The following is a 25,414-nucleotide window of genomic DNA, read 5'->3' as shown; positions in this document are numbered from 1 at the left end:
AAAGTAAACTATTCTGTACAGACACAATATTTCCAGACAAAAATACCTTGCATTTAAGGTGGCTAAATACCTATGGATATCGTTATAATTCGTAGCCTCAGGTAGTGCATGAAGGGTATTTTCGTTTGCAAATGGTGTGTCCATGCAAAATGGTTTACTTTGGAAAAGAAAATTTTAGAAGTGCTTTGAAAAGACGCTGGGTAAAAGGCAGGCATACAGTGGTCAATTTCTCTTTTCGCTTTATCCAGATGGGGTTGATAAAATACATCCGTACGTATTTGTACAGTATACATCGTGACTTTAATCTTTGGATCTGGGGTCATGTATATAAGATCCAAACCGTTTACATGATGGGCCTAACTTGGAATGTGGGATCATGAGAAAATTGGAACCTTTTTAAACCAATACATTTCTTTGAATATGGAACGTACGATAAATCAAAGGTTAAAAGTATTTAAATATTGGATAATTATCATATATTATCCATGTATTAAAGGGCCATCAAATAAATGTTTTAGATCAATGAAAATGATCATTATACAACGGATATAGTACCGACGAATTCTATTTTGTACGTCGCGATGTATAAAAATAAAACTAATAATCCGAAGAACTGATATAACGCTAACGTGCGCCCCTGCCATGGACGTGGTCCTCTCACCCTCTTTCTCTGTACTACAAAGATGAAGGAAAAAAATAAAAATAAAAAAAAATAAAAGGAAAGAAAATCGAGATATTTCGGAAGTCATGGATCGGATCTTGAAAGCTGCGAGAACTTCCGGATCTCTCAATCTCTCAAACCGCTCCCTCAGGTTCATTTCATTTCACCCGAATTTCCATTCATTTTCGTTTCATTTCGCTTCATTTGATCCTTTATCATCTGAAATCTACGGAATTTCTAGCTTCGTTAGCTCCGATTACTGGAAAACAACCATATAATTCCACGTTTGATATTTAGACCCACCCCTTTTTGATAGATACACCCCTAATTTTCTGTTTTCGGTAATAAAAAATTCCGTTACCTGTGATTACTGGAAATTCGAAAATTTTATTCTTTATAATGTTTAGATATAGGTAGTTGATATTTACAACGACCCTGTTTGATAGATACACCCTTATGATTCTACTTTTGGTAATATAATAGTGCTGCTTGCCTACTATTGTATTCCCAAAAGTAGAAAGGGTGGTATGATGGTTTTGCAGTTTTTTTTTTTTCCTTATCATGATGAGATTATGATGATATTTTTTGTAATTTGATCCAATGTTTTTTTTTTTTTTTTTTTTTACCGCATTTCGGCAATGTGATTTTATACTCTGGAATTTTGTTGCCATTCGTGGGGTCCATGAGATGTGCAATAAAGCATCTCGGTCGTTCTTGTTCCACTTGCGTACTTAATCAGGACTGTTGATATCGTGGGCTACCATGTGGATGGGGCATACCCTGTAAGAACAGGGTGGTTGGACAATGATGACCGTCTGATCATTGGCCTGAAAATGGATGGTCAATTGAGAAAAATGGGCAATTGTCCTCATCCAACAGGCCAGACTCAGACCAACCATGCAGTCAGAGTTGTCCAATAAATTATGATTGTTTGGCTTGTGGCCCATCCACGTGATCGTCAACCAGATCGAAGGTGCTGATTGAAGGACATGCATGTCAGGTATATGGCGTTGATGCCACTATCAACTTCCATGGAGCACATGTACCAATAGCCCCCGTCTCCACACACACCTTTAAATGCGGACACACACAAGGTCACCTCCATTGTCACCATTAACAAAATCAATCCGGTCTGCTTTTATCAAGCTGGCCATTGGTTATGTTGAATGTCATCTGTTGGCGAGTTTAATAGTTTATTCTAAACCGTCGTTTCTTTTAGCGTGGGGTGGCTTACCTAATGAGTTGATTGCCATGATTTTGTGTTTGGTCATCTTCACGGTGGGGCCCACCTCATGTACTGTTCAGATATCCAACTCCTTTGCCAAGTTGGCACACGTGTGGTATGTCTAAAGGTGCATGTGATTTTGACATCCAACTGAGATATACTAATTCATATATCAGCAACTAAGACCATTTATTTGTGATATTTCTTTTATTTATTTATTTATTTTAGTCATGCGTTTCCATTTTGATTAACTTCAGTAAAGTATTTGAATTCTGAATTTTTGACTATTTTAGTTCACAATGTGTGTGAATCTCTCGAGGATGGGTTTTGCAAGAGTATACAGTCTTTGATAGAGTATATTTGAGTGTGAGGTACACATATACCAAATGGTCACGTGGTGCACCATATCCTTGGATATAATGGCGTATTTTTTAGATTTTATTAGTATTTATTTTTAGCTTCTCTTGTAGCTAATTAGAGGTGGGCATCGAGTTGAGTTAGACTGGATTAGGTCCAACTCGACTCGATTCGGTTTTTGCTAGTACCTGACCTGAACTCGATCCGATTTGGGACCGAGTCCAGTAGGGCTGACTCGATCCGAACCGATTCCTTGCTGGCCTGACCCGAACAGAGTCCGACTCGGTTAGGGAAACTGAGTTGGATTGAGTTGAGTTTGTTCGGTCGATTCGGACTGGGCTGAGTCAAGCTGAGCCGAATACTCTGGTGCTATGAAGGAAACAAGAGGGAAATCGAGAGAGAAATAAGGAGAGAAAGAAGGAGATGAGGGAAATTGGGAGAGAGAAGGAGAGAAATGAGGAGGGAAGGAGAGGAAGTAGGCTCAGGCTGCGGTGCCGCATAGGTTTATCTGGCGGCGCCGGCTCGGGTAGGGTTAGGGTTCAGTTAGAAGAAGGGTAAAGGTAAAAAAAAGAAGTAAAATCTGACTTTATACTACTCGATTCCGGACTGGATCGGATCGGACCGGATCAGATCGGATCGAGTTGCTACATGACCTGAACTCAACTCGGTTTGGCATCAGATCTGAGTGGGTCTACTCTATCCGACCCGACCCTGGCTTTTGGTTCGGGTCGGATTGGATCCGACCGGTTCAGTGCAGTCGGATCCTACCCACCTCTATGGCTAATTATCATTATAAGCAAAGAATCATCCTTGTAGATAAGTTCTCTTGTGTCTTCTTTTTCTTATTTCTACATGTTATTAGAGCCTCTTGGCTAATCCCTTTTTTTTTTCCTTATTCTTCTTTTGTTTTATTTTGAGAGTTGATTCATCTGTCTCTCCTTAGATCTCGTATGATGATGGAGGAATAGATTTGCACTCATCATCATCATACAAGGTACACCCCGATCCTTCAAACCCATTTTCTACCCATTACAAACCCATCCAATGCCCATTATTGATGGCTCCGGCATCAATGCCTTCTTTTTTGACATTAGGCGGCCTAAACCCTTGCCAAAACCATCCTTATCGCCCATTCATCATCTCTATGGCCCCTTTATGTTCATTTGGTGCTCCGCAAGAGCACATTAGTTGATGTGTACTGTTGTTCTCTCTCACTTGCCTTTGACACATCTCGATCATCAGATTTGTCATCTGACTTTAGCTCTCTTTTGGGCTTCTAATTAGAATCAGTGGCATCACCAGTTTGTTGTCAGAATATTCTAGTGCCGCCGAAAGAGTCCATGATTCAAATCCTAGCCAACATAAGAGCCAACAGGTCAAATCCTAGCCTCTAGAAGTGCTGTTAGATCATTATGCAGATACCGGACATGCCAATGATTTACATTCCAGAAGTCCTCAAAAGTGAAATCCCCCTCTCCCATAGCTCCAGACTCATCAGCAAGTTGGCATGCATGATATACATGCTCCAACTTGAGGAGTGTTAGAATATATAGTCTTCAATGTATGCGTATAGCAGTATATTTGAGTGTGAGAGTACACATCTAGGTGATGGTCATGTTGTTCACCATATCCTTAGAGATAATGGTGTAAATCTTAGATTTCATTAGTAATTTATTTTGAACTTATTCTTGTAGCTAATTGTCATATAAATAAAGGATTGTAGAGGAGTAGATAAGTTCTCTCCCCCGCCCCATATCGAGTTATCAACAGGTTTCAAAAGTTCGAAATGGTTGTAGCTTTCTTTCTTTCCAATCTTCCTTTTTCACTTTCTTTCTTCTGATGGTTGTTGGTGTGTAGTAGATTTATATCCAAGACTGATTAATAAACTTGGGATTGACCATGTGGAGTTGGTTTGACCAGGCTCTGAGTTGGAAGTCCAAACTTAAATTTCTTAAAATAAAAAAGGAAGAAAAAAATGCTGAAGCAATCATCCTTTGGCTGATTCTTTTTTCTTCAAATTGTACATTGTACAAGGTCTGTGTTTTTCTTTTTCATTGCTTTGTCCAAGTGAAACTCAGAAATTGCCACCCTGAATTTTGAGCCAAGATTGAGTTTTTGAACAGTGAACAAGATAAACTTCACGTGACACATGTTGAGGTCTTTCACTTGTGCCAATGGATTTTAGCACGACTCAAACCTTCAAACAGTGCCAAATGCCAATACATTTTAGCACAACTCGAACTTTCAAAGACACATGCACACCCCAACAAATCTGTAATTTTTAGGTTCACATATGTAAGTACTATTTTGCATGATATATTTGAATTGTGTGTTTCTGTGCGTGCACGGATTGTTACAATCTGACTAAAATATGATGTTCTATGACTCTCTTAGGGTAGCCAAATGTCTCTCATCAACTGCTTACAAAATATCCTTTGTGGACATTCTGCAATAATTGTGCCGTGGTGCAATGTGGGCCTCAACTGTGTTGGCATGTGAATTGTGTTGGTATGATGTACTGGTGGGTTCCGTGGTATCTTGTGCAGCTACCTACTCGGGCATGACCTTTCATGTGTGTGGGTACTTTGTGCTTAGTGGTTTGCTTGATGACTGCCCCTCCATGACTCTGCTTGCCTGCCCTTTGGGGTGTGCATGTAATAGTCGGGCTGGGCGACCACACTGGGTGGGACCTTGTTGGCATGGAGTGGTGACCATGTGAGACTCTGCCATGGTGGGTTTGTGAACATGGGGAAAGGAGGAAGGTCGATGTCTGGTGGGTAGCCAATTGCGAATCTCCCATCTACCATTTAAAACTCCGAACTGCTGGGAGAAAGGCTAAGATGACCATGCTGATGATATTTATATGGATGCGGTAGTGAACTTGTCTTCAAATCTCGATATCCAATTCCTTGTATTCAGTGTCTGGATTACATGGGCTAAAGTGCAATTAGAGGAATCTGTTAATTACGCTCATTGGCAGAAGATTGTATCTTAGCATAAAATGTAATTTGATTCTGAGCTGATGATGATTGGAGGGTGATGAAATGGAATCATGCCAATGCTGAGAAAATGATTGCTTTCCCTGTTTGATTGGTTTCTGTGGTCTAATCCATCAGAAGAAAAGTGGTTTGATGCTCTATTTTGTTAATTGCTGCAGGCAAATGGCATGGATTGTTACCAGCTGGTTAAAATATAATGTGGAAGTTGAGTAAGAGGTGCTCTCCAGTGGTATGGGTACCACTGTAAATTATGGTGGTACCAGGCAAAATGCAGGACATCCAACCTGTCCATCAGATGTGTGGGCTCAGTCTGCCACTTGGAGTTAAAAAATCAGCTTGCTCTAGCACTCAGGTGGGCCATGGAACATGAAATAAGATGCGAGGGAACTTCCAACCTTGATTTGCAATGGGCCCACTTCAGTTGCAAAACAGCTTGATGTTTGTCCTAATGCTTCATCCAGGCCAGATGAAGGGTCTGAATGGCCTGGATCACATATACACTACAAGGAGGGTCTCCTTTTCAAATAAATGGTTCAGATCCACTCTCAACTTGTTCCCTTTGGTGTGGCCCACCTGAGTTTTGGATCAGTCTGATTTTTGGTCACTAGGGGTAACCCGAGGATAAAAATCTGATGGACAGGTTAGATGTCCTGAATACATCACATGGACCTCGCTTTTCTTTGATACCACTGTAGCTCATAGTGGTACTGGTACCACTGGAATGCTCCACTTTTAGAAAATTGTTGACATGACCACATCTTTTTTCATTTTTTTAAAGGCAGCATGACCATATCTTATTTTCACATTTTCTAAGATGATCTAGTACTCCTAGAGCACCATTTAGTTCCATCGATGCCCTATGATTCATGTTCATCCGGTGTAGGGTGCACCTTTATTCATGGATAAGCAATCCTAGAATATTCTCAGGAAAATAAACCCCTTGGTTCTTCGGTTAACAGAAAAGAAAACAATTTGGTTTGCTGATAGTCCTCTGTGGAAAACATGCCATTTACTGGCCTTTGTATCTTGCTTCTGGTTGAGAAGAGAGAATGTGTAAACAAAATGGGAAACCTATGTGCAAAAATTGAGAACATACTCCTCCAAATAACAAGGCTTCTACAGGTGGTGCTATACATATTCGATATTGCTTTCTTGTTAGAAACTTTTGCAAATTATGATATAATGGACCGGAAACTTTACTCTGCATTTTGTATTGAAAAATTATAAGGTCCTCATCAACGCATGCACATTTTGCTTACAAACGTGCTTCCCTACATGTGCAGGCCCATGGTTTCTTGATCAAAACCAGTAATCTTATGTGCCCTGTCATGGGTTGTGGTGAAATCTCATAGATTGGACATTCCTAACCTTTCTGTTAGTGCCCAGCAGATGGACGGTTAACAGAAGAACTACAAAAATGGTCCTGCATACAATGGATAGCAGGCCATGTATCGAAGGTTCTAAGTTTCCGATATTGGAGATTTATGGGGCATCCCTCATCCACGGCAATGCCCATCAAATCAACTTTTGGATCATAGAATCGTGGGCCCCACATGTAGGTTACCATTTGTCAGAAAATTGTACATGTTTGCCTTTGCATCTAATAATATTTTATCCCTCCTCCTTAGGGAAGTGCCCAGTGAGGTGTATAGAAATTTGGATGCAGTCGGGGAGGGTGAAAAATGGTGGGAGGTATTTTTCTCCTTGCATTCTCCCTACAATGCATTCCTTTGTCTTATCATATATTTCAAGTTTCCAACAAAGCTTCATTCAATGCTGATTTTACGCATGGCAGCATAAGAAAAAGGTTATCTTATGTTTTGCAGGCTGTGGAACTACAAAAGCTTATTTTGGCTCATAACGACATTGAAGTATTGAAAGAAGACATAAGAAATTTACCGTTGTTGACTGTTCTCAATATCAGTCACAACAAGCTTTCCCACCTTCCTGCTTCTATAGGAGAGTAAGTAATTCTACAAGATTGAGAAAATATGTTTGAAGTTTGACGTTTGCACATCCATGTAAAGCTCAGTCCCTCAACATTCCACTTCACATGTTAATATGTAACATTTATAGAATATCCAAGCTGTCTGGCAGGTGGACCCAACACCAGGCAGATGCTCGGCCCAGTTAATCATGTCAGTCATCAAATGGGACCATGACATATGTGACAATTGATGTCTAAAATGAGCTTGGGCAAGTTTTCTCTTGCTGTCCATTTGTATTATACATTGGTCAACCTGAAGAATTCACCACCATGATTTTTGGGCCTGGGAATCTGCATGGTGGGGCTCACCAGATGAACAGCTCTGATGTTCTACAGTTGTACCATGTTTGCTTATGTGGCAGCATGGGCTGGGCTGTACACGTGGAATTTGGCTAGCACATGGACACATAGCTTAGCCACTGCCTGGCATGAAATTATTTCTCTTCCTAATGATGTTGTTGATGTATGATGTATTTGATGATAATTTGGCAGGCTCACTGTGCTAAAATCACTAGATGTGTCGTTTAACTCAATTGCCAGTCTACCTGAAGAGATTGGCTCAGTAACTTCCCTAGTCAAGTAGGACTCTCTCTCTCTCTCTCTTCTTTTCTTTTCTTCCTGCAACAGTAGCATTTAATTGATGCCCATATAGAAACCTTTTCAGATGTGGATCATATATTGTACCTAACCTTTTGAGTGAAATTGTAAGCTAGTTTGCTAAAGCATTCATTTGGAATATTTTCTGTCCGGAAGTTAAATTGTTTTGTCTGGAATATCTTCATTGGGTAACCTAGGCAAATGCGGGGTTTTGGGAGTTCTTACAAATAACCTTTTTTTGTATTGTAATTTTGAGCTTTTGTATTTGTAAAATATTGTAACGACTGTTACAGGGGTCTATAACGGCCGTTATGGCCCATATTGTAATGGTCATAAAGGCTGGCAATATGGTCACTGTTACCGTTATTGAATACCGTGTTCCGAAGAGACCTAACATCATCTTCCAAATTACCAGGGAAAATCACAGAGAATAAGGAGGTGATTTACAGACTCCTACCGTCACCATAAGACAAACATTTTGGTGCAGTGCGATTCTTTATTCTTGGCTTTTTGCCAAATTTGAATGTGGAAGTTGAATTTTGTTTTATTGAGATTTGTCTAATTGCCTCTAGGTCAAACATTTCAATTGCCCATGTAGGGAGAGAGGAAAATGAGATTGTGGATGTTGTTGCTAAAGAAGGTGTTAGTTGGGGGTAGGGGTGGGCATCGAGTCGAGTCGGACCGAGTTGGGGCTGATCCGACTTGATCCGATTTTGAAATAGGCCTGACCCGAACTTGACCCGGCTCGGTACCGAGTCTAGCATGCCTGACCCGATCCGAGTCCGGGTCTAGCTTGGACTAATCTGGACCGAGTTTAACCTAGTCACAAGTACGAAGTCAAGTTGGGTCGGGTGCAACGGGTATCCACGGGCTGAAATCACAACTCAAAACCTATATTCAATTGCCAGAATTGCAGCCTCTCCATCAGCTACACGGCATCTCAGATCTGAAACATCAGATTTGAGTTTTTTTTTTTAAATATATATGTACGAGTCGAGTTACGGATCGAGTCGAGTAAGTACCGAGTTGGATTTTGGGTCGAGTCGAGTTACTGGGTGACTCGAACTTGACTCAGTTTGAATTCAGATTGGACGAAGTCAACTTGATTCAGATTGACTCACCCACTCGGTTTGGATCGAGTCGGATCTAAACGAGTAGGACGAGTTGAGTTTGCCGAGTTGAGTTGTCCCATGCCCAGCTCTAGTTGGGGGCAATGTTTTCAATAGCGCTTGTAGTGTACGCTTTGTAACGTATGCTTAGTGTATGCTACCTAAAATCTCCTCTCTTTTTTTTTTTTTTTTTTAAATAAAATTTTAAGTGTCGCTTCTATGTTAGTTCCACACTTATTTTAAAATGGTGGCAACTCATCTCCATCACGCGTGGCACTACATTAGATCAATCCAGACCATCCAAATTGTGGTCCATATCATGGATAGAGCATTTAGATCAATTCAGACCATCCAAATTGTGGTCCATATCGTGAATTTGTGATGTTTCAATAAAAAAAAGGGGTCACACCTAGAGATGTCTGATGGCTAAGAGACAGATTTTGCATAGAAATATGTGGTTGACGATCCAGATTCGCAGTCAAGAACTCATAGGAATTATGTATTTTGTAAAATTTATCATATTTTTCTATTTTTTTAATTAAAAAATATATCTTGTTGCTTACGTTACATGCTATAGAGGGCCAACGTTACATGCTATAGAGGGCCAAACGCTGCACTATACACCACGCTATTTAAAACATTGGTTGTAGGTTGTAATGGCAATTCTTTTCCCCCTTTGATTTTGTCTTGATAAAGTCTTATCTCTCTCTCTCTCTTAAAAAAGTTAAATGTTAGTTAGTTTGCTTGCTTGCATGCACAGTATCGCCATTCAAGACGATGTTGAATAATTTTCCAAGTAACTGTGATTTTAGTTACTGATGTAAAACGCATACTGTAGCTTCCTTTTGTCATAGAGATAGCTCAGGAAAGGGATATCTTTTTAACCTTTTTAATTTTCAGATATGCAACTACCACCGAAGTTACCAATGTTAATTATAGGCATTTGTAATGTCAAATCATCAATTTAGCTGAACAGTAAGTTTTTTTTTTTTTGTGGGGGGGGGTTCACCACAAGCGACCCTATATTATAACCATATCCATAGCTTCCATTCATGATGGATGTCAGCTTTTTGTACATGTCTTGCATTTCATCTCTTACTCATCCTATCATTTAGTCCAATCTACCTTTAAAAAGAAATCATTTAGTCCAATCTACCTTAAAAAAATCATTTAGTCCAATCATAAAGTTGATGTATAGCGCCGTGGGCGAATTGAATGATTATTGGTCCATCTATGGGCCCCTCATATGCTAAACATGTGGTTAAGGGGTTGCTTTTGGGTTTTGAATTTCTTTTATAAAATTAGGACATTTTCTATAAATAGGGGGTGGTACAGTACCTGCTACAGTATCATTCTACAGTACGCGCTGTAATAAGACCAATGTATCACTACAATAACCTACAAATATGGTTTTCTAATAGTTACCAAGAAAAGTATGGTGTAGTAGTAAGGAGATATGGTCTATTGGAGGGAACACTCCAGGACAGTTTGGGCCAATTTGATGAGTTGATGCCTTCAACACAAACATCAAGGAGAGCTTTGTCACGTGCAAAAATCTGACAACATCTTGGATCTGATTTTTTCTGATTCCAATGGTGTTTTGTTCGATCATCGATGCGGTAGAAGAGAGGGTCAAATGGACTATTGGTGACTGTGACTCTATGTTGTAAAAGTTGGCATGCTTGAGTTCTAAGAAGAATCCAAGAGTTTCAAGGAACAAATCCCAGGTCCACTAGAAAAAAGTATCTGATGATGATGTTGCAAATGAAGACGATAAACAAGATAGAGATCTCAATAGATTGATTGGTGATGCCGAGAAAGGGTTTTATCGGTGGACAATCTTCAGAAAAGGGGGATGATATTGTCCAATGTTTGTTTGCTGTGTGGGGTGGATTCAGAATCTGTTAACCTTCTATTCATTCGCTGCCTGATCACCTCCAAAGTGTTGTCTGTTGTGCTCTCCAGATTCAACGTCTGTTTGTGATGTCAAGATCTATAGGTGAGATGCTTATGGTGTCAATAGGCGAGATGCTTACTGTGTGACATGGTGTGGAATTTGAAAAAGATAAGACTTTGTGGCGCCTTTGCTTATTGGCTAGCCTTTGGGTGATCTGGGAAGAAAGGAATGGAAGGTGCTTCCACAATGTTAGTCATAGCGTTGATTGGGTTGTTAGGAAGGATTTGGGGTTTTGCTCGGGAGTGGGGCTGATGTTTCTTTTGGGTAGTTTCTCATATTGGGGTGTTTTCTCTTGGTTTTTGCTTCTATGGGGATGTTGTAGTTGCAAGCCTCTTTTGTATTTTGGGTTAACTTGGGGCTTTTGCTGTTACATTCTTTGCTGCCTATTGGCGCTTTTTTAATGAAATGTCCGACTACTTTCAAAAAAAAGAAAAAAAGAAAAGAAATTTTTTTTTGATGGGTGGATTAGAGGAATTCAATAAGTTGTGCGTTGACACATATGTGGAAGCATTAACAAGATGGACAATTCGAGATTCAAGAGTGAGATGGAGGACACAAGTCACACAACACTGAATTTGGTTTGAGAGAAAATGGAAAAAGCCATGGTGTGCAATGCCCAATGAAGATGGTGGAAATCTGGCAATGGGTGGACCTACATCATTAGCATCTGATAAAGCTAAAAGTATAGCATTACAGAGGTGGGCCATGGCAGTAGTAATGTGCGAGATCCAAACTCGAGGGTGAGTTCTTCCCAACTAGAAGGGATTAATATAGCCCAAATTGGGCTATATGATCAGATTGTGTGACTGGTGCTCTAATGGTAAATGGCCCTATATGTACTAAACATATGTTTAAGAAGCCAATTTTGAGATTTTAGGGTTTTATAAATTTCTCCTATAGAATTATGACCTTTTCTATAGACATGGGTATGCTACAGCACCTGGTACAATTCATGCTACACTATGCTAAAAATAATTGTCTTTTAAGGGATAATGAATGGCTGGAGTTAATAGAGTTTAGTGGCTGAGATAAATCTAGGTTGGGTTTATACAAACACCTACATGTGGGTTTATACAATTTTTATTTTTATTTTTATTTTTTTTTAAAAAAAAACACCTCATGGCCCTATAACCAATCCTGGACATCGGAAAAAGCATACCTTGCCAATGACAAGTCTATATGAGCTTTTTTTTTTTTCCCACATCAATGAACTTTAAAATTTGTTAAAAAGAGATGATCAAAGAAATAGATTGCAGCCGGGGGAAATTTTCTCCAAACATGTGTTGCTGCTCTGCCATCTCATAACACAGAGATCTATATAAGCAATCAGAGGGTTCCACACATTCAGAGAAGAAGTTTTATCTGCTATGCTCGTGTAGCTCTGTTTGGTCCATTCAAACATTGATTCTACTTGAACAAGGGGACGGGGATTGGTATGATGTGATGCAAAGATTAAGTAGAAATATTGGTTAGCCTGCTGAGGAATCATAGGGTCCTGTTCATCAACAAATGCATAGTTTGCTGACAACTTTGATTTTGCGCATGTGGGGCCATGGTTACATGATCCAAACTGTTGATATGATGTGCCTTACCATGGGTAAGGTGCTCGGAAATCTCCCAGATTCAAATAACATAATCCATGCGGGGACCATTGTTCCATGATTCAAAACTGTTGAAATGATGTGCCTCACCATGGATGAGGGATTCATTGGCATTCACCCACATTGAAATAATGTAACCTTTCATATTTGCCTGCCCATTGAGTGTGTACCATTGTTTAGTTTTTCCTCTCAGCCATGCATGTTTGGGCCACAAAATCGAAGGGTTGGACTCTTAGAATTCGAGAGATCTCGACCCCTCGTATCAATGTTTTGGATTCTCAAACCATGGGCCCGACATGCATGAGATCCAACTCATCAGCAAACTGTACTGTTGCTGATAAGAAGGACCCTATAATTCCTTTAATAGCTAAGTAGATGAAAATGAGGAATAAAAATTGAAAAATGACTTTTGAAGTTAATAGCTTCATACTTTGGCATACGGAGGTTGATTGTGTGCTGGTTTTATTGAATAACCAACCATAAACTGAATCATCATCATCCACACAAGAAATTGAATGCTTTTTAATGTTAAGTGTAAATTTGTGCATCATGTTTTACTTTGGTTGTCACACGCCTGTGAAGTTGATGATCTCAAAAGGATCTTTTCAAGAACAGAAGAAGATATAGATCAGGGCATGCCCCACACCTCTAAGATGGAATGGAAATGTGGTGTAATGTGTATTATCAAAGCACAAATACCGTAATTAGGCTGTAAGGGAATTTCACTGTCCTCAGGTTGGGTTTGGGTTGAAAGGTGCCAACCTGATTAATATGGGTTGGGCAACTTCGGGTCGGGTTAGGTCAGGATGGGAATAATCACTTATATTTGGATTTGGTCAGGTTTGATTGGGGAGCCGGGTTGGGCACCTCGGATTGGAATTTGGGTCCGGTTGGGTCCTCTTGAGGTTAGGTTGGGCTTGGGGTAACCCTCAACCCGACCCAACCCAACCGAGTTGCACCCCTAACCAAAGTACATTGCTTCTGTTACATTCACATATAATATTGAATGACCATCATTGATGTTTTAGGTTTAAGAAACCGTTATGCTTTTGTGTAGTAATGACATGGCAATCTGCTTCAGGGAAATGATATTGTTCTACTGCTCCTCATTTAGACACATACAGACACCTCTATTCTCTACATGTGGTATTACAATGGTATGAGAAGTGGTAACATCCTAATAGGAGTGGAAAAAGTGGCGCATGCATAAAAAGTATGGGGTGTAATTATGACCATCAGTTCCCTTTTATTTATTGTCACCATCCGATATTTATCTGCAAATCATCTTCTGAAGAATCAGTATGGGATTTGTTTTCTCCATTTATCTTTGGCTTAGTTCAGTTTTTGCGGAAATGTTCCAGGCTTGGTATAGGGTGTAATTATCACCATCAGTTCCCTTTTATTTATTGTCACCATCCGATATTTATCTGCAAATCATCTTCTGAAGAATCAGTATGGGATTTGTTTTCTCCATTTATCTTGGCTTAGGTCAGTTTTTGTGGAAATGTTCCAGGCTTGATTGCTCAAACAACCAACTTAAAGAACTCCCAAGCTCCCTTGGAAGGTGCACCGATTTGTCAGAACTTAAGGTAATGGTTTCATGGATTTCATGCTTCTAGTTTCTTATGCCGACTCTTTAAAAGCAGTAAGGTTTCTTTGTAGGAAAGTTATGAGCATATGCTCCTCCACCTTGTATATATTTCTATCAAGAGTATCGACTTTTTTAATAGACTGTCGTTGTGGGCTCGCTGTTGATGGGCGCTAACACAGTATGGGTATGAGTGGCAGAAAAGGAAAAGATTTGCAGATTTGGTAGCACATATTAACAGTTTCAAGAAGTTAATATGTTTATATCACATGCAGGTTATGGTATCCTTCTTTAATGGGAGCTATACGAGGTTGTAAATACGTAGCGTTATGCTTCACATAAAACATTTGTATTGTGAAGGGTCTAAAACAAAACATTGTATTAATATTGGGATAAAAGTAAGCTGAGCGGAAAGAAACACCAGAAGTGTTGTGTTGGAATCCATGGAATGTTAGAATCTGAATTGGAATCAAGCTTTGGTGCTTTGCAGGGGTGATGTACCACAATTTGAAAACCTGGTTGTCATTGAAAGCAAGCAAGGGCCAAACCAAATAGCTGGGACAAGTCTACAACGATGGCTACAGGATGATCAAGGAAATGCACACTTGATAAATGTATCTAGACATCATAGTAAAAGTTGAAGAACTTAAATCATTTAAAAAAATATCTATTGCCTGGTTCTGATTCTATTGGCAGTTGCTAGTACAGCTTGTTATGTTCAAATGCACACTTGATAAATGTATCTAGACATCATAGTAAAAGTTGAAGAACTTAAATCATTTAAAAAAAAATCTATTGCCTGGTTCTGATTCTATTGGCAGTTGCTAGCACAGCTTATTATATTCTATACCATCCCTTATGGCCTAAGAACTTGCAGTATTTCGTTTGGTTTCTTACTTTCTTAGGCATCCACTAATTGCTTAACCAGACTGCCGGAAGATTTGGCGAACTGTTCAAAAATGGTGAAATTGGATGTCGAGGTATTTACCAGGCTCCAAATATTCTAATTTTGTTGCAGTGGTTTTCCATTTTTCCTTTCAACAATAATTGATTAATTCATACCGCGCCTCAGTGTTTAACGTATCTATTGGCTTGTGCCAGGGAAACAAGCTGACAATGTTGTCTGAGAATATGCTCATATCATGGCCCATGCTAACTGAACTCAATGCTGGTACATATCTATACTATGGAAATATAAAATGTTTGATCCAACAATTATTCTGCACAATAAACTGTGGTGCCCGCCTTTTGTTCACACGGTGGGTTCTGTCCGTGGCCAGAGACACCTCAAAGATCATCCCCATCAACCATCTGGCTGTGTCTGCATCAATGTGGTCCAATTTTTGTAACTGTCTGTTCCATTGGATTAATATCATCTGATAGCTCAGGCATCAGTTCATGGTCATCCCTTGATGGGTCCACAAACTCAACTGCTTAGGTTACTGCTAGAACCCACCTGTACTTTGTTGGGTCAAACAAACAACTGCTATTTCTTTTGATTGATCATCATGTAACTCATCATTTGTAATTTTGCTGTACCTCATATTTGATTTATGCTATTAGTTAATATCATGGTCATGTTATGGAGTATAGTTCTACATATCATGAATTGTCCTTGTTTTTCTATGTATAGCAAAAAATTTGCTTAGCACTATTCCAGATAACATTGGAGTCCTTTCACGGCTTATTCGCCTCGACCTCCATCAGAATAGTAAGTGAAATCTATCTATTCGGTTTCTACTGATTTCACATGCGTCAATGATATTATATAAGCTTTCCGAATTATTGTGGTATCTTTGATATTATATAAGCTTTTGGAATTATTGTGGTATCTTTGGTAGCATGGTACCTTGCTTACATTTGTCTATGCAGGAATTTCATCTATTCCATCATCAATCATGGGTTGCCATTCCCTGGCAGAGTTTTATATGGGGTTGGTTTCTTTCATGAGCACCTGCATATAAATCTGTTTATCCGAATTCATTAAGTGAATTCTTGGTTTCTCCCATTGCAACTTCTATGTTCAGACTACACTTTTTTCTCATTGCAGAAACAATATGCTATCTTCATTACCGGCAGAGATAGGGGCCCTTTCTGTCTTAGGGACATTTGATCTTCACTCGAATCGGGTTCTCATAGCTCTTCGCTTTTACCCTTTTTTATCATCTGCAGTATTCACTCAGTCGCTGATTATTGTTATAATGCATGCAGTTGAAGGACTATCCAGCGGAGGCCTGCAAACTTCGTTTGTCTGTCCTCGATTTGTCAAATAATTCATTGTCTGGTTTGCCACCTGAAATTGGTAAGCTTAGGAATTTTTATTTATTTATTTTTCTTAAGTGGAATGTAGTTGTTGCTCATTGGCAAACATACAGTATGCGCCTATGCAGACACACAAGATTCTGTACATGTTGGACAGGGTCTGGTGATCCAAACTATTGATCTTAGAGGACTCATCATGGATGAGGTTTCTCCTCAGATCTCCCAGATTGGAAGATCCTGAACCTTTGATTATAGGAGTAGGTTTAATATGGCCCATCAATATACACATCCTCAATCAATCTATATGTAGGCTGCTGGTCTAAGGTGTAGAATGTCCCAAGCTTGAAGTTTTTAGAGGCGCATCCCACATCCATGGTGGCCCATCATATAAACAGATTGAATCATTTAACTCTGGTCCCAAATGTGCCAACTCCTTTACATCAGCAAACTGTACATTTGCAGATGAGTGGGACTCTGCAATTCCTCTTTATGGTTAAATGCATTTTAGTGTATGATCAGAGACAGAGATCTGACAGCAATCCATAAATGTCCCCTTCACCCATTTTATATTTAATGTTTTCTTAGGGCCAGTTTGGGTGCTGCTTAAAAAATGAGTTCATCTCATTTTAGTTAATCATAATTATGTATTAGAGACCGTGATTGTTGGTTTTCAAGATTATTTTTAATCCTTACCAAAAAGATATATGATTAACCTAGCCATTGCAAGCTTAATGTACAAGTCATTTGTAATTTTGTGGTGTTTGCCTTTATACAGGCATAGAGGATTTTAATGACATTTCCTCTCTCTTCTTCTTTGCTTTATGTGGTAGTTCTAACCAATGTTTTAACTATCGACGATATCGACCGATATATCCCACGATATGTCTTGCATCCCACTTGTGCGATATGAAATGCACAGGTCGTGCTGATATATCCCACATATTCGATCATTTTCAATTTCCGATTCCTTTTTTTTTTTTTTTGTTGAAATTATGTTAAATCAGTGTCAAATGGTTATAAATCCATTGGTTTTTCATGTTTTGCATGAAAAATCATGGAATTGGAGCTTTGATTTCAATATCCATTGGTTCTTTATGTTCTCCATCTTTCTTTTTTTTTTTTTTGAAAATTTCCTTCAACCAGCTATCAATTGAGACTAATTTCGAAGTATTTAGGAGTATTTGAAGAAACGATCATAACATACACTCTAATTTCGAAATTTGAGTGTAGGTGGTCTGATTTGGGGAAAATTCAAAATTTCCCCAATTTCTCCCCAATTGCTTGCAATGTTGCACTCTAAACATGAAATCAAGTATGTATGAGGGCTGATCTACTGATTTGTCAAGTCCTTGTGAATTTTTGAAAAATAAAAATCGATTTTTAATTAAAAATTAATAAAAAATTTTATTATTTTTCGAAAATTTCCTTCAACCAGCTGTCAATTAAGATTAATTTCAAAGCATTTAGGAGTGTTTAATGAAATGATCATCACATACACTCTAAATACTATGCATTCAATTTGAATATAGTTGCATTCGTTCAGTTAGACAACGCATAGCTTAGGACCCTATACAAAGGAAACATATTATGTGCACTTCTTTTTTGAGATCTTATGATTTAAAAGTGTATATTAAGGTCTTTTTTTAACAATCCCTGAAGTTTAATTGAAAAATTCAACCAAATTACCTGATATAAATGATATATCCTGTGTGATAACCGATACGTATTTGTATCCCAAGGATGCGATATGTAACGCAATACCGACATTTTGAACATTGGTTCTAACATTTTCCATTTCCATTCACTCATTTTGTTTAATCCATGTATTGATCAAATGATTGACGCCGTTGGTTTGATTTTTGTTCATTTGGAAAGAGATAATAACTGATCGGGCATGAGCTAGGCCCAATAACATGTACATGAAGGTCGCCCTTTTGGTGATCCAAATTATTTATATAGTGGTTCCCATGAAGGATAGAGCTGTTACTAACCATTAGATGCGGCCATGTTAAATGTGGAGCATTGGTTGTAATTGTTCCTTTCCATTATAGGATCATCTGTTAGGGAGATATTATGGCATGTCATATCCCATGATGGCTCACTGGATTGATGGCTTAGGTCACCCAAAGGTCTGTTAGGCTTTTACATTCACTGGATTGAACAAGAAGTCTACATTTCTTTCACTCGAGTATCATATAATCCACGTTTCTCTGGATACCCATGTGATTTTCTTTGGAAGGAAATGGGTTTTCCTCAACCATGGTTGCTTTCACACACACACACACACACACACATCTTCATGCAACTCCGAGAAAAAAATATCTATTCCAAATCCCTGCTTAATGAGTAGGTAAAACTTTTCAATTCATCCACTTATATAAGTGCATTCCATGAGGATCTCATTTGAATGATATTTGTCTTATATGCATTTTGCTTCTAGTAGTTTGGTAATATTCATCTGTGATCTCTTACGAATGTGATTTCTATTTCAACTACAATGTTATATCATTCTTGCAGATGATAATTATTGCATTAATCATATTACAGGCACGATGACTAGTCTTAGAAAGCTTTTGCTTACTGGAAATCCTTTGCGGTCTCTTCGAAGGTCTGAGGCGGAGCGTGCATCCCTCAATGCTTGGTTGTTTACTTGGGTTGATTGGTTTTCCTAACTGAAGTTTATTTTCTCTCAGCTCGTTGGTTTCAGGACCTACACCTGCCCTATTGAAATATCTGCGCAGTAGGCTCTCTATTGATGAAGGCAAGTTTGTTCTAACTGCTTTGGTTATGCATATGGTAGCTACCTCCCTAATCCCTCTGTGTGTTTTTATTTTTTTATTTTTTTGATATTTGTTTCAGTCTAGCCAACCCCGGGTAGTTGGGATAAGGGTTAGATGATGATAAAAAACATTTGTTTTATTCTATGAAATTTTGCTTGCCTCAATATCTGTTTTGGGAGCCTTGCAAATCCCACACGCACCTCTCCACAGGCCCCTCTACGTGCAACCTGGCTTGTGTTTGGGACATCTGAGATGTGCATCAAGCGGGACTCATTGTGTAATGATTTAGCCCAAAAATTAGGCTGGGCAACCCATCTGGTCAGACACATGTACAAAAATTACGGACCATTTTAAAAAGCAGTCAAGCATATGGTGTACATGTTTGGGCACCTGATTAGTGGATTGTCTGATCTTTCTGAGGCTATACATGGTGAAACCCGCCCATTGCACAACTTGAATGTCCCACATATGCCAGGTTGGCATATGTGGCTGTGTAGATGTGTGTGCTGGCTTGTAAAGCTCCCTTATCATAATTATTATTTTTGCTGTGATTAATGTTCAAAGCTTTCAGTTCTGAATGCCATGGCCCATTGTTAATTTTTATTTTCTCGATGTTCTAAAACCCACTGATCAGCTTGGAACTCTGCTCAATCAATTCGGTATGGCTGCTGGGTTCCAAGTACCTTCAAACTCTGATTCTATATAATTCAGCCTGGACAGTGATTGGCTCATCCAAGTCTTTTACAAAATTGGCAACTTTTTCTTCTGATTAGCCAAGTTAAGCTTGGAAATCAGAAGAGTGATTTCTGATTGAGTTCTAATTTTTGAAACTCGGTTCTTATTATAACAACTCTTCTATTTGTTATAAATGATATAAGTAGATTTTCTCATGCAGAGTCAGGATCTGCTACCACCACCTTGAAAGACGATCATATTTCCATGGCAGCTCGATTGTCAATCTCTTCAAAGGTTTATTTTTTTCTTCATGTGAATAACCTTAATGTTGCTTGTCTGTCTGTGCTTTATTCACTCTGTATTTATGTGTGTATACTCAGGAACTTTCTTTAGCTGGGTTAGGCTTGAACAGTATCCCACCAGAAGTATGGGATTCACGTGACATTGTAAAAGTTGATCTCTCAAGGAATTCCATTCACGAGCTACCGAATGAGCTTTCCTCCTGTTCCTCACTCCAGGTTATTTTAGAGAAACTAGTTCTCATTTATTATCGCACAGACATGTACAAGCTGCATCTCTATTTTGGTGCTATTGATAATATGCATCTTGTGGTAGATGCTTTTATTTGCATATTGAATCATTGTTAGGGCTGGGATGTCTAGCCCTACTTTATTTATAACAACAGGAGAAGGGTGCAAATGTACCATTTCATAGATGGCTTTATTAGGAGGGGAAAAAAACTAAAGAAAGGCAACGGTCAACTAAGGAAAGCATAAAAATAAAGATAAAACAGGAAAAAAAGGCTAAGATTAAGGCTCATAACACCCAAGGCTCAAGTGTATGTACCACACACATACACTTACATGTCTTATGATAGTATACTTTTGTGCTAATAAAATATTAGAAGTAAGAAGCAAGTATGTAGGTGTAGGCCTGTAGCATTAAAAAAAAAAACACAAGTTGCATATATCCTTCTGCTGTGCTTGTAAATTTTGGCATAGGATTCAATCATAGAGAGGTTTCCTGACAAAATCAAAACGTATAGTTGCTGATGTTTGATTGAATTGTTAGTAAAATTTGGCCATTATAGTTTTATCTTTTCTTATCAATGTCATGTAGACTTTCAAAGTTGTGAGATATGTTGATTTTTTTAATGGATTTGAACCCAACATCAGCTTGATGTGCATGGGTGATGTGGAATCAATTGACCATCTCTTTATCCATTGTCCCCTCCCCTCACAAGGAAAGTTTGGGCTCACTTCATTTCTCTTTTCCAAGTGTCTTGGGTAATGCCGGCCTCTATTGACCATTTGCTTTGGGCTTGGCACGGAGCCGCAATGGGGAAGTCGTGAAAAGTTATTTGGACGCTTGTTGCTATGGGGATTTTCTGATTTATCTGGAAAAGCTGAAACAACCGATGTTTTTAAAATAAGGACCCGTCTGCTGAAGAAATCATTTTCTTAGTGAAAAGTGTTGTTTTGGAATGGGTTCCTTTCGTTAAAGCAGATTGGTTTGTTGACCTCTTAGGTTGGTTTCTAGCCTAGTGTTGGGGTGTATTCTTTTCCGCCTTTTGGCATTTAAAAAATAAATAAATTTACAGTTATCTCTCTCTAAAAATAAAGAAATCATACTCCATTATCTGCTTGAAGTTTAAGAAGATTATTTATTTATTTATTTATTTTTATGATAATTCACAGTTCTTCCCACTTCCCAATTCATGGTGATTAGGGAGGAGAACCAGATAGTGAAATGCATTTTTGATTGTGCATTGTTGCTTTGGTTTGTGGCGTAGCCTATGAAATTTGTTTGAGCTATGAAATGGAATTTCTCCTTATTAGGGGTGGCAATGGGTCAGGTTAGTTGGCCCTAGCCCATCCTATTCCCATATGCCATGGCCTTGATTGGGCTGAAAAGGCCCTATCCATGGCCTATAAGGAAAGAGCTAAATGATTGAAGGTTTACAATAATCCTATCTAAGAATTTTTTGGGGGTATCCTCCATCTAGGATGAGTCATGAGTCCCATATATAACTGGCTTGGTTCATTGACAAGGTATTCTGTATCGGTAACAATAGCCATAATGGTCAACACCGTTACCGATACGGGTATTAGTCATAACGACTGATACGGGGGCGTAACTACCGTTACAACCCCCGTAACGGTTAAAAAAATTGCCTGAAAAATTCCGGAAAAATATTTTAAAAATCTAGAATAATGTAAATATTCCAAATTTGTATTCATTTTTTGGTTTTGAACATGTTTATGGTAGCGTAACGGTCCACTCTTTGGTGACAGTGTTGTATTGGGTTGTTTGGTGAATTTATGAACATGATTATGTCCTAATATTTACATATCACAGTCAAGCATTAGAAATAGAAATCGGGAAAAAAAAAGCATATATACCACTTTTTCTTTTTCTTTTTTTGAAAAAATGGTGCTTGGAGCTTCTATTCACCCAAATTGCTTCAATCTACTATTTTAATCCTAAAAAGTATAGTACAAGTTGTTGAAATCTATTGTAAACTGATGTAGGAAAGTTTTTGGAATGAGAAAATTGAAAAAATGAGGGAAAACATAATTTACATAGAAAAAAAAGTGGTTGTTTTTCAACTCCCCCTCAAGGTTTCGAGTACCCATAGGTGGTGAAATTCCACTAGCGTGAGTGTGTGGGGTGTGTGTGCGTGTGCCAAAAAAAAAAAAGTTGGTTGTTTTTTGAACTTTACGGGAATAGCGGTCGTTATGCTCTGCAGCGGCCGTTACAACCCCGTTTCACCCCTGTATCGTGTAACGGTCACGGCCGTTACCTATACTATACGTATTGGCCTTTACGGTCGTATTGTAATGGATACAGAATTCCTTGCTCATTGAAGATGTTGAGATGGATGAGTGTCAAGACTATAAAGGACAAGACAAGGGAAATGGACTTAAGATGGTTTGACTATGTGCAATGGAGACCAAGAACTGAACCGGTTAGGAGTGAGTTGGTTCAAGTTGAAGGCTCTAAAAGGGCAAGGGAAGGCCCAAAAGGACGCGGGGGGGGGGGGGGGGTGCGCGGGTAAGAAAAGACTTAAGGACCTATAGTTTAACTGAGGATACAGTCCTTGATAGGGTGGAATTGCAGGATGGGATTCACGTAGCCGATGCCAAATAGTTGGGATAAGTCTTAAGATGATGATGTACGTAAAATGGGATATGCTAAAAAGTTTCTTCAAACCATCCATTCTTTATGTCTAACAGTGGCCCACTTGATGACTAGACTTGGCCGACAGGCCGGGCTATTCCATTCATCATTGGCCTGGGACTAGATTTAATACCTTGGTGTGACCCTAGGGCCATGTTTAGGGGCCCACCTAGGTTCAGGCCTTACAGAGTCAGTCCCACCACAGCCTATTGCTACCCCTAGTCATTACATTTCTACTTGGGTTAATGATAAAACTGGTATCAAAGAAGTGATTGTGTGCATGAAGCATTTTGGCTAGTTGGAAGTCTGAGAATGAGGCTTATAGTGTATAAGCATAGGATGTTTTTTAGTTTTAAGAGTTACAGAAATAGGAAATTTTTTGAAAATTTGCAGATAGGAAAAACAGATAACGGGGAAATAAATTATGGTTTACAAGAACACAATTATTATTAAGAATCCTCATAACAAGTTCCTAACTTTGAACACTTAGGAAGGGAGAACATGGACTCTGGATTGCTGCCTCTGTAAAGCATTGAGAGGGAGGAATATGTATAAAACTATATTAAAATCTGAAAGTGAGTGATATCATATTCAAACTTACAAAGCATTGGATCGTAAGTTACTTATGCCTCAAGTAGCTTATCTTGATTTTTACTTATTAAGCTGAAGTGATTAAGTTCCTTTAAGTTAAAAAGTTACTTATTCTTGAGCTTAAACCAAACTTACTTATCTCAAATAAGTTACTCATCTACTGCTGTAAGTAGAAAAAGTAACTTATTTGGTGGTATCCAAATGGTCCCCTGGAGTCTTTGAAGATCCTATCGTTACTTTCCTTCCAAATCTCCCAACAAATGGCAAAGGGAACAATGCTCCAAAAGCTGAATATCTCCCCGCTGAAAGGGCAGTTGTTGCAGCTGATGAAATGACCCTCTAGCTTGAAGCAGCTGGGAAGGGGGATCTTGAACTCATTACTGAAGAAGTTCCAAATTTCAGAGGCCATTGGACAATGCAGGAGCAAGTGGGGGCTGTTCTCTTCGCTTGCTTTGCACATAATGCACATCACTGAAGCTTATCGACTGTTAGGATTTTTTCTTTTAAAGCAAGCCACATGAAAGCTGACACTCGAGGGAGGGGGGGTACGGGGGATTTTCCACAGGGAAGAAGCAGACACCAGCTTGAGTTATTTATTTCATAATGGTCTGCCTTGCAATAGGTTACTTATCATCATCAACTTTTCATTACATTCTATGTTGGTTGATGCGATGATCATCACATAGGATCAAAAGATTCAAAACTATATTTTAGATGTTTTTTGTTATTCTTTTCAGTACTATTGTTCCTTGATATATTGTAAGCATGATTTATTTACCTTTTTTTTTTAGGGTGTGAAAAATTCCAAATTTGCAGTTCTGGTAAAATAAACAAAGCATCCCGGAGATGCAATTTATTTATTTTTCCCCTTTCACAGTTTCTCAGTGTTTCTGCTTGGTTGATATTCTTGTCTAGGGAGCAATTAGTGATTGATTTAGTTATGAATATACTGCTTTGCAAAGTTCTGTGGATGTGTTTTAATTCCAGCCCAAGCATGCAGGCTTTGATTTTGTCCGGAAACAAGATAAAGGAATGGCCAGGTGCAGTTTTAGCTTCACTTCCTAATCTTTCATGTTTGAAGCTGGACAATAACCCCCTGGCACAGGTAAATTGCATTTTTGGATTTTATCTGTTCAATGTTGGCTGTTCATGTTATTGATTAGATGGTTAGGGTCATCCAGTTGGCATGATTTTTGCATCATGGCCCCCCAATAGTGATATGGGATGAATGGATAGTCCAGATAAATGATTGTCTGTCCTATGTGTCATTTGAAACTTTGGGGACATTGCTGGTGTCCCATTGAAGGTGGGGACTTCAGCATTCTTCCATATATGGATGTATTTATGCATGCGTATGTGTATCCACACACCATGTGTGCACATGCACACACATGAGAAATGCAAAGATGGTGCACATGCATACATATTTATGAGAAATGCAAAGGTGGTATGTGATTTGTCAGCCTATGCAGTGGCCCTGTCATTTTTCTTCTTGTGACCAATTAAACTAGTTTAAAACATATCTCTAAGTCAGTCTATCTCATGGATTGGAGGATGATGAAAAGGAATTTCAAGCAATATAATGAGAGTAACTTCTTGTCATGGAATTTAATAAATCGAATATACTTCAATATGAAATGTTCCCATACCTCGTTTCTTCATATCGGTGAGTATCATTTTATATTCTTATTGATTTTATAGAAGCAAGTTCACTTAAGAGTTTACAGTTGGGGATGTGGCAGCAAGTCTGTTTGCCACTGATATGAAATATCTAGTAGTATACATTGGTTGGGCCATGTGATCAGTGAAAGACCCACTTTAAGAGGTACACCCCGCTGTAGAGGT

The 25,414-nt window shown here is 38.8% G+C and overlaps 1 protein-coding gene across 2 annotated transcripts in view; it reads left to right on the top strand.

Moving 5' to 3' along the window:
• Positions 1-622: 622 nt before the first annotated feature.
• Positions 623-25,414, top strand: part of LOC131226274 (plant intracellular Ras-group-related LRR protein 6) — a 39,481-nt gene continuing 14,689 nt past the window's right edge. The window contains exons 1-16 of one of the 2 annotated variants that reach the window (XM_058222073.1): positions 623-812; positions 6,871-6,934; positions 7,069-7,205; positions 7,722-7,808; positions 14,007-14,082; positions 14,987-15,061; positions 15,183-15,252; positions 15,715-15,792; positions 15,954-16,014; positions 16,132-16,210; positions 16,293-16,383; positions 18,891-18,951; positions 19,037-19,087; positions 20,005-20,092; positions 20,179-20,316; positions 24,570-24,674. In XM_058222073.1, the coding sequence (XP_058078056.1) occupies positions 748-812; positions 6,871-6,934; positions 7,069-7,205; positions 7,722-7,808; positions 14,007-14,082; positions 14,987-15,061; positions 15,183-15,252; positions 15,715-15,792; positions 15,954-16,014; positions 16,132-16,210; positions 16,293-16,383; positions 18,891-18,951; positions 19,037-19,087; positions 20,005-20,092; positions 20,179-20,316; positions 24,570-24,674 (1,326 nt within the window). In that variant the 5' untranslated portion in view covers positions 623-747. Of the gene's footprint in view, positions 813-6,870; positions 6,935-7,068; positions 7,206-7,721; positions 7,809-14,006; positions 14,083-14,986; positions 15,062-15,182; positions 15,253-15,714; positions 15,793-15,953; positions 16,015-16,131; positions 16,211-16,292; positions 16,384-18,890; positions 18,952-19,036; positions 19,113-20,004; positions 20,093-20,178; positions 20,317-24,569; positions 24,675-25,414 lie in introns of both variants that reach the window. The other variant, XM_058222074.1, reaches the window with a different exon arrangement.

The sequence above is a fragment of the Magnolia sinica genome, chromosome 14 (assembly GCF_029962835.1).
Source record: "Magnolia sinica isolate HGM2019 chromosome 14, MsV1, whole genome shotgun sequence".
Taxonomy (NCBI): Eukaryota; Viridiplantae; Streptophyta; class Magnoliopsida; order Magnoliales; family Magnoliaceae; genus Magnolia; species Magnolia sinica.
The sequence above is the reverse complement of the archived record's forward strand: the minus strand, read 5'-3'. Positions and strand labels throughout refer to the sequence as shown.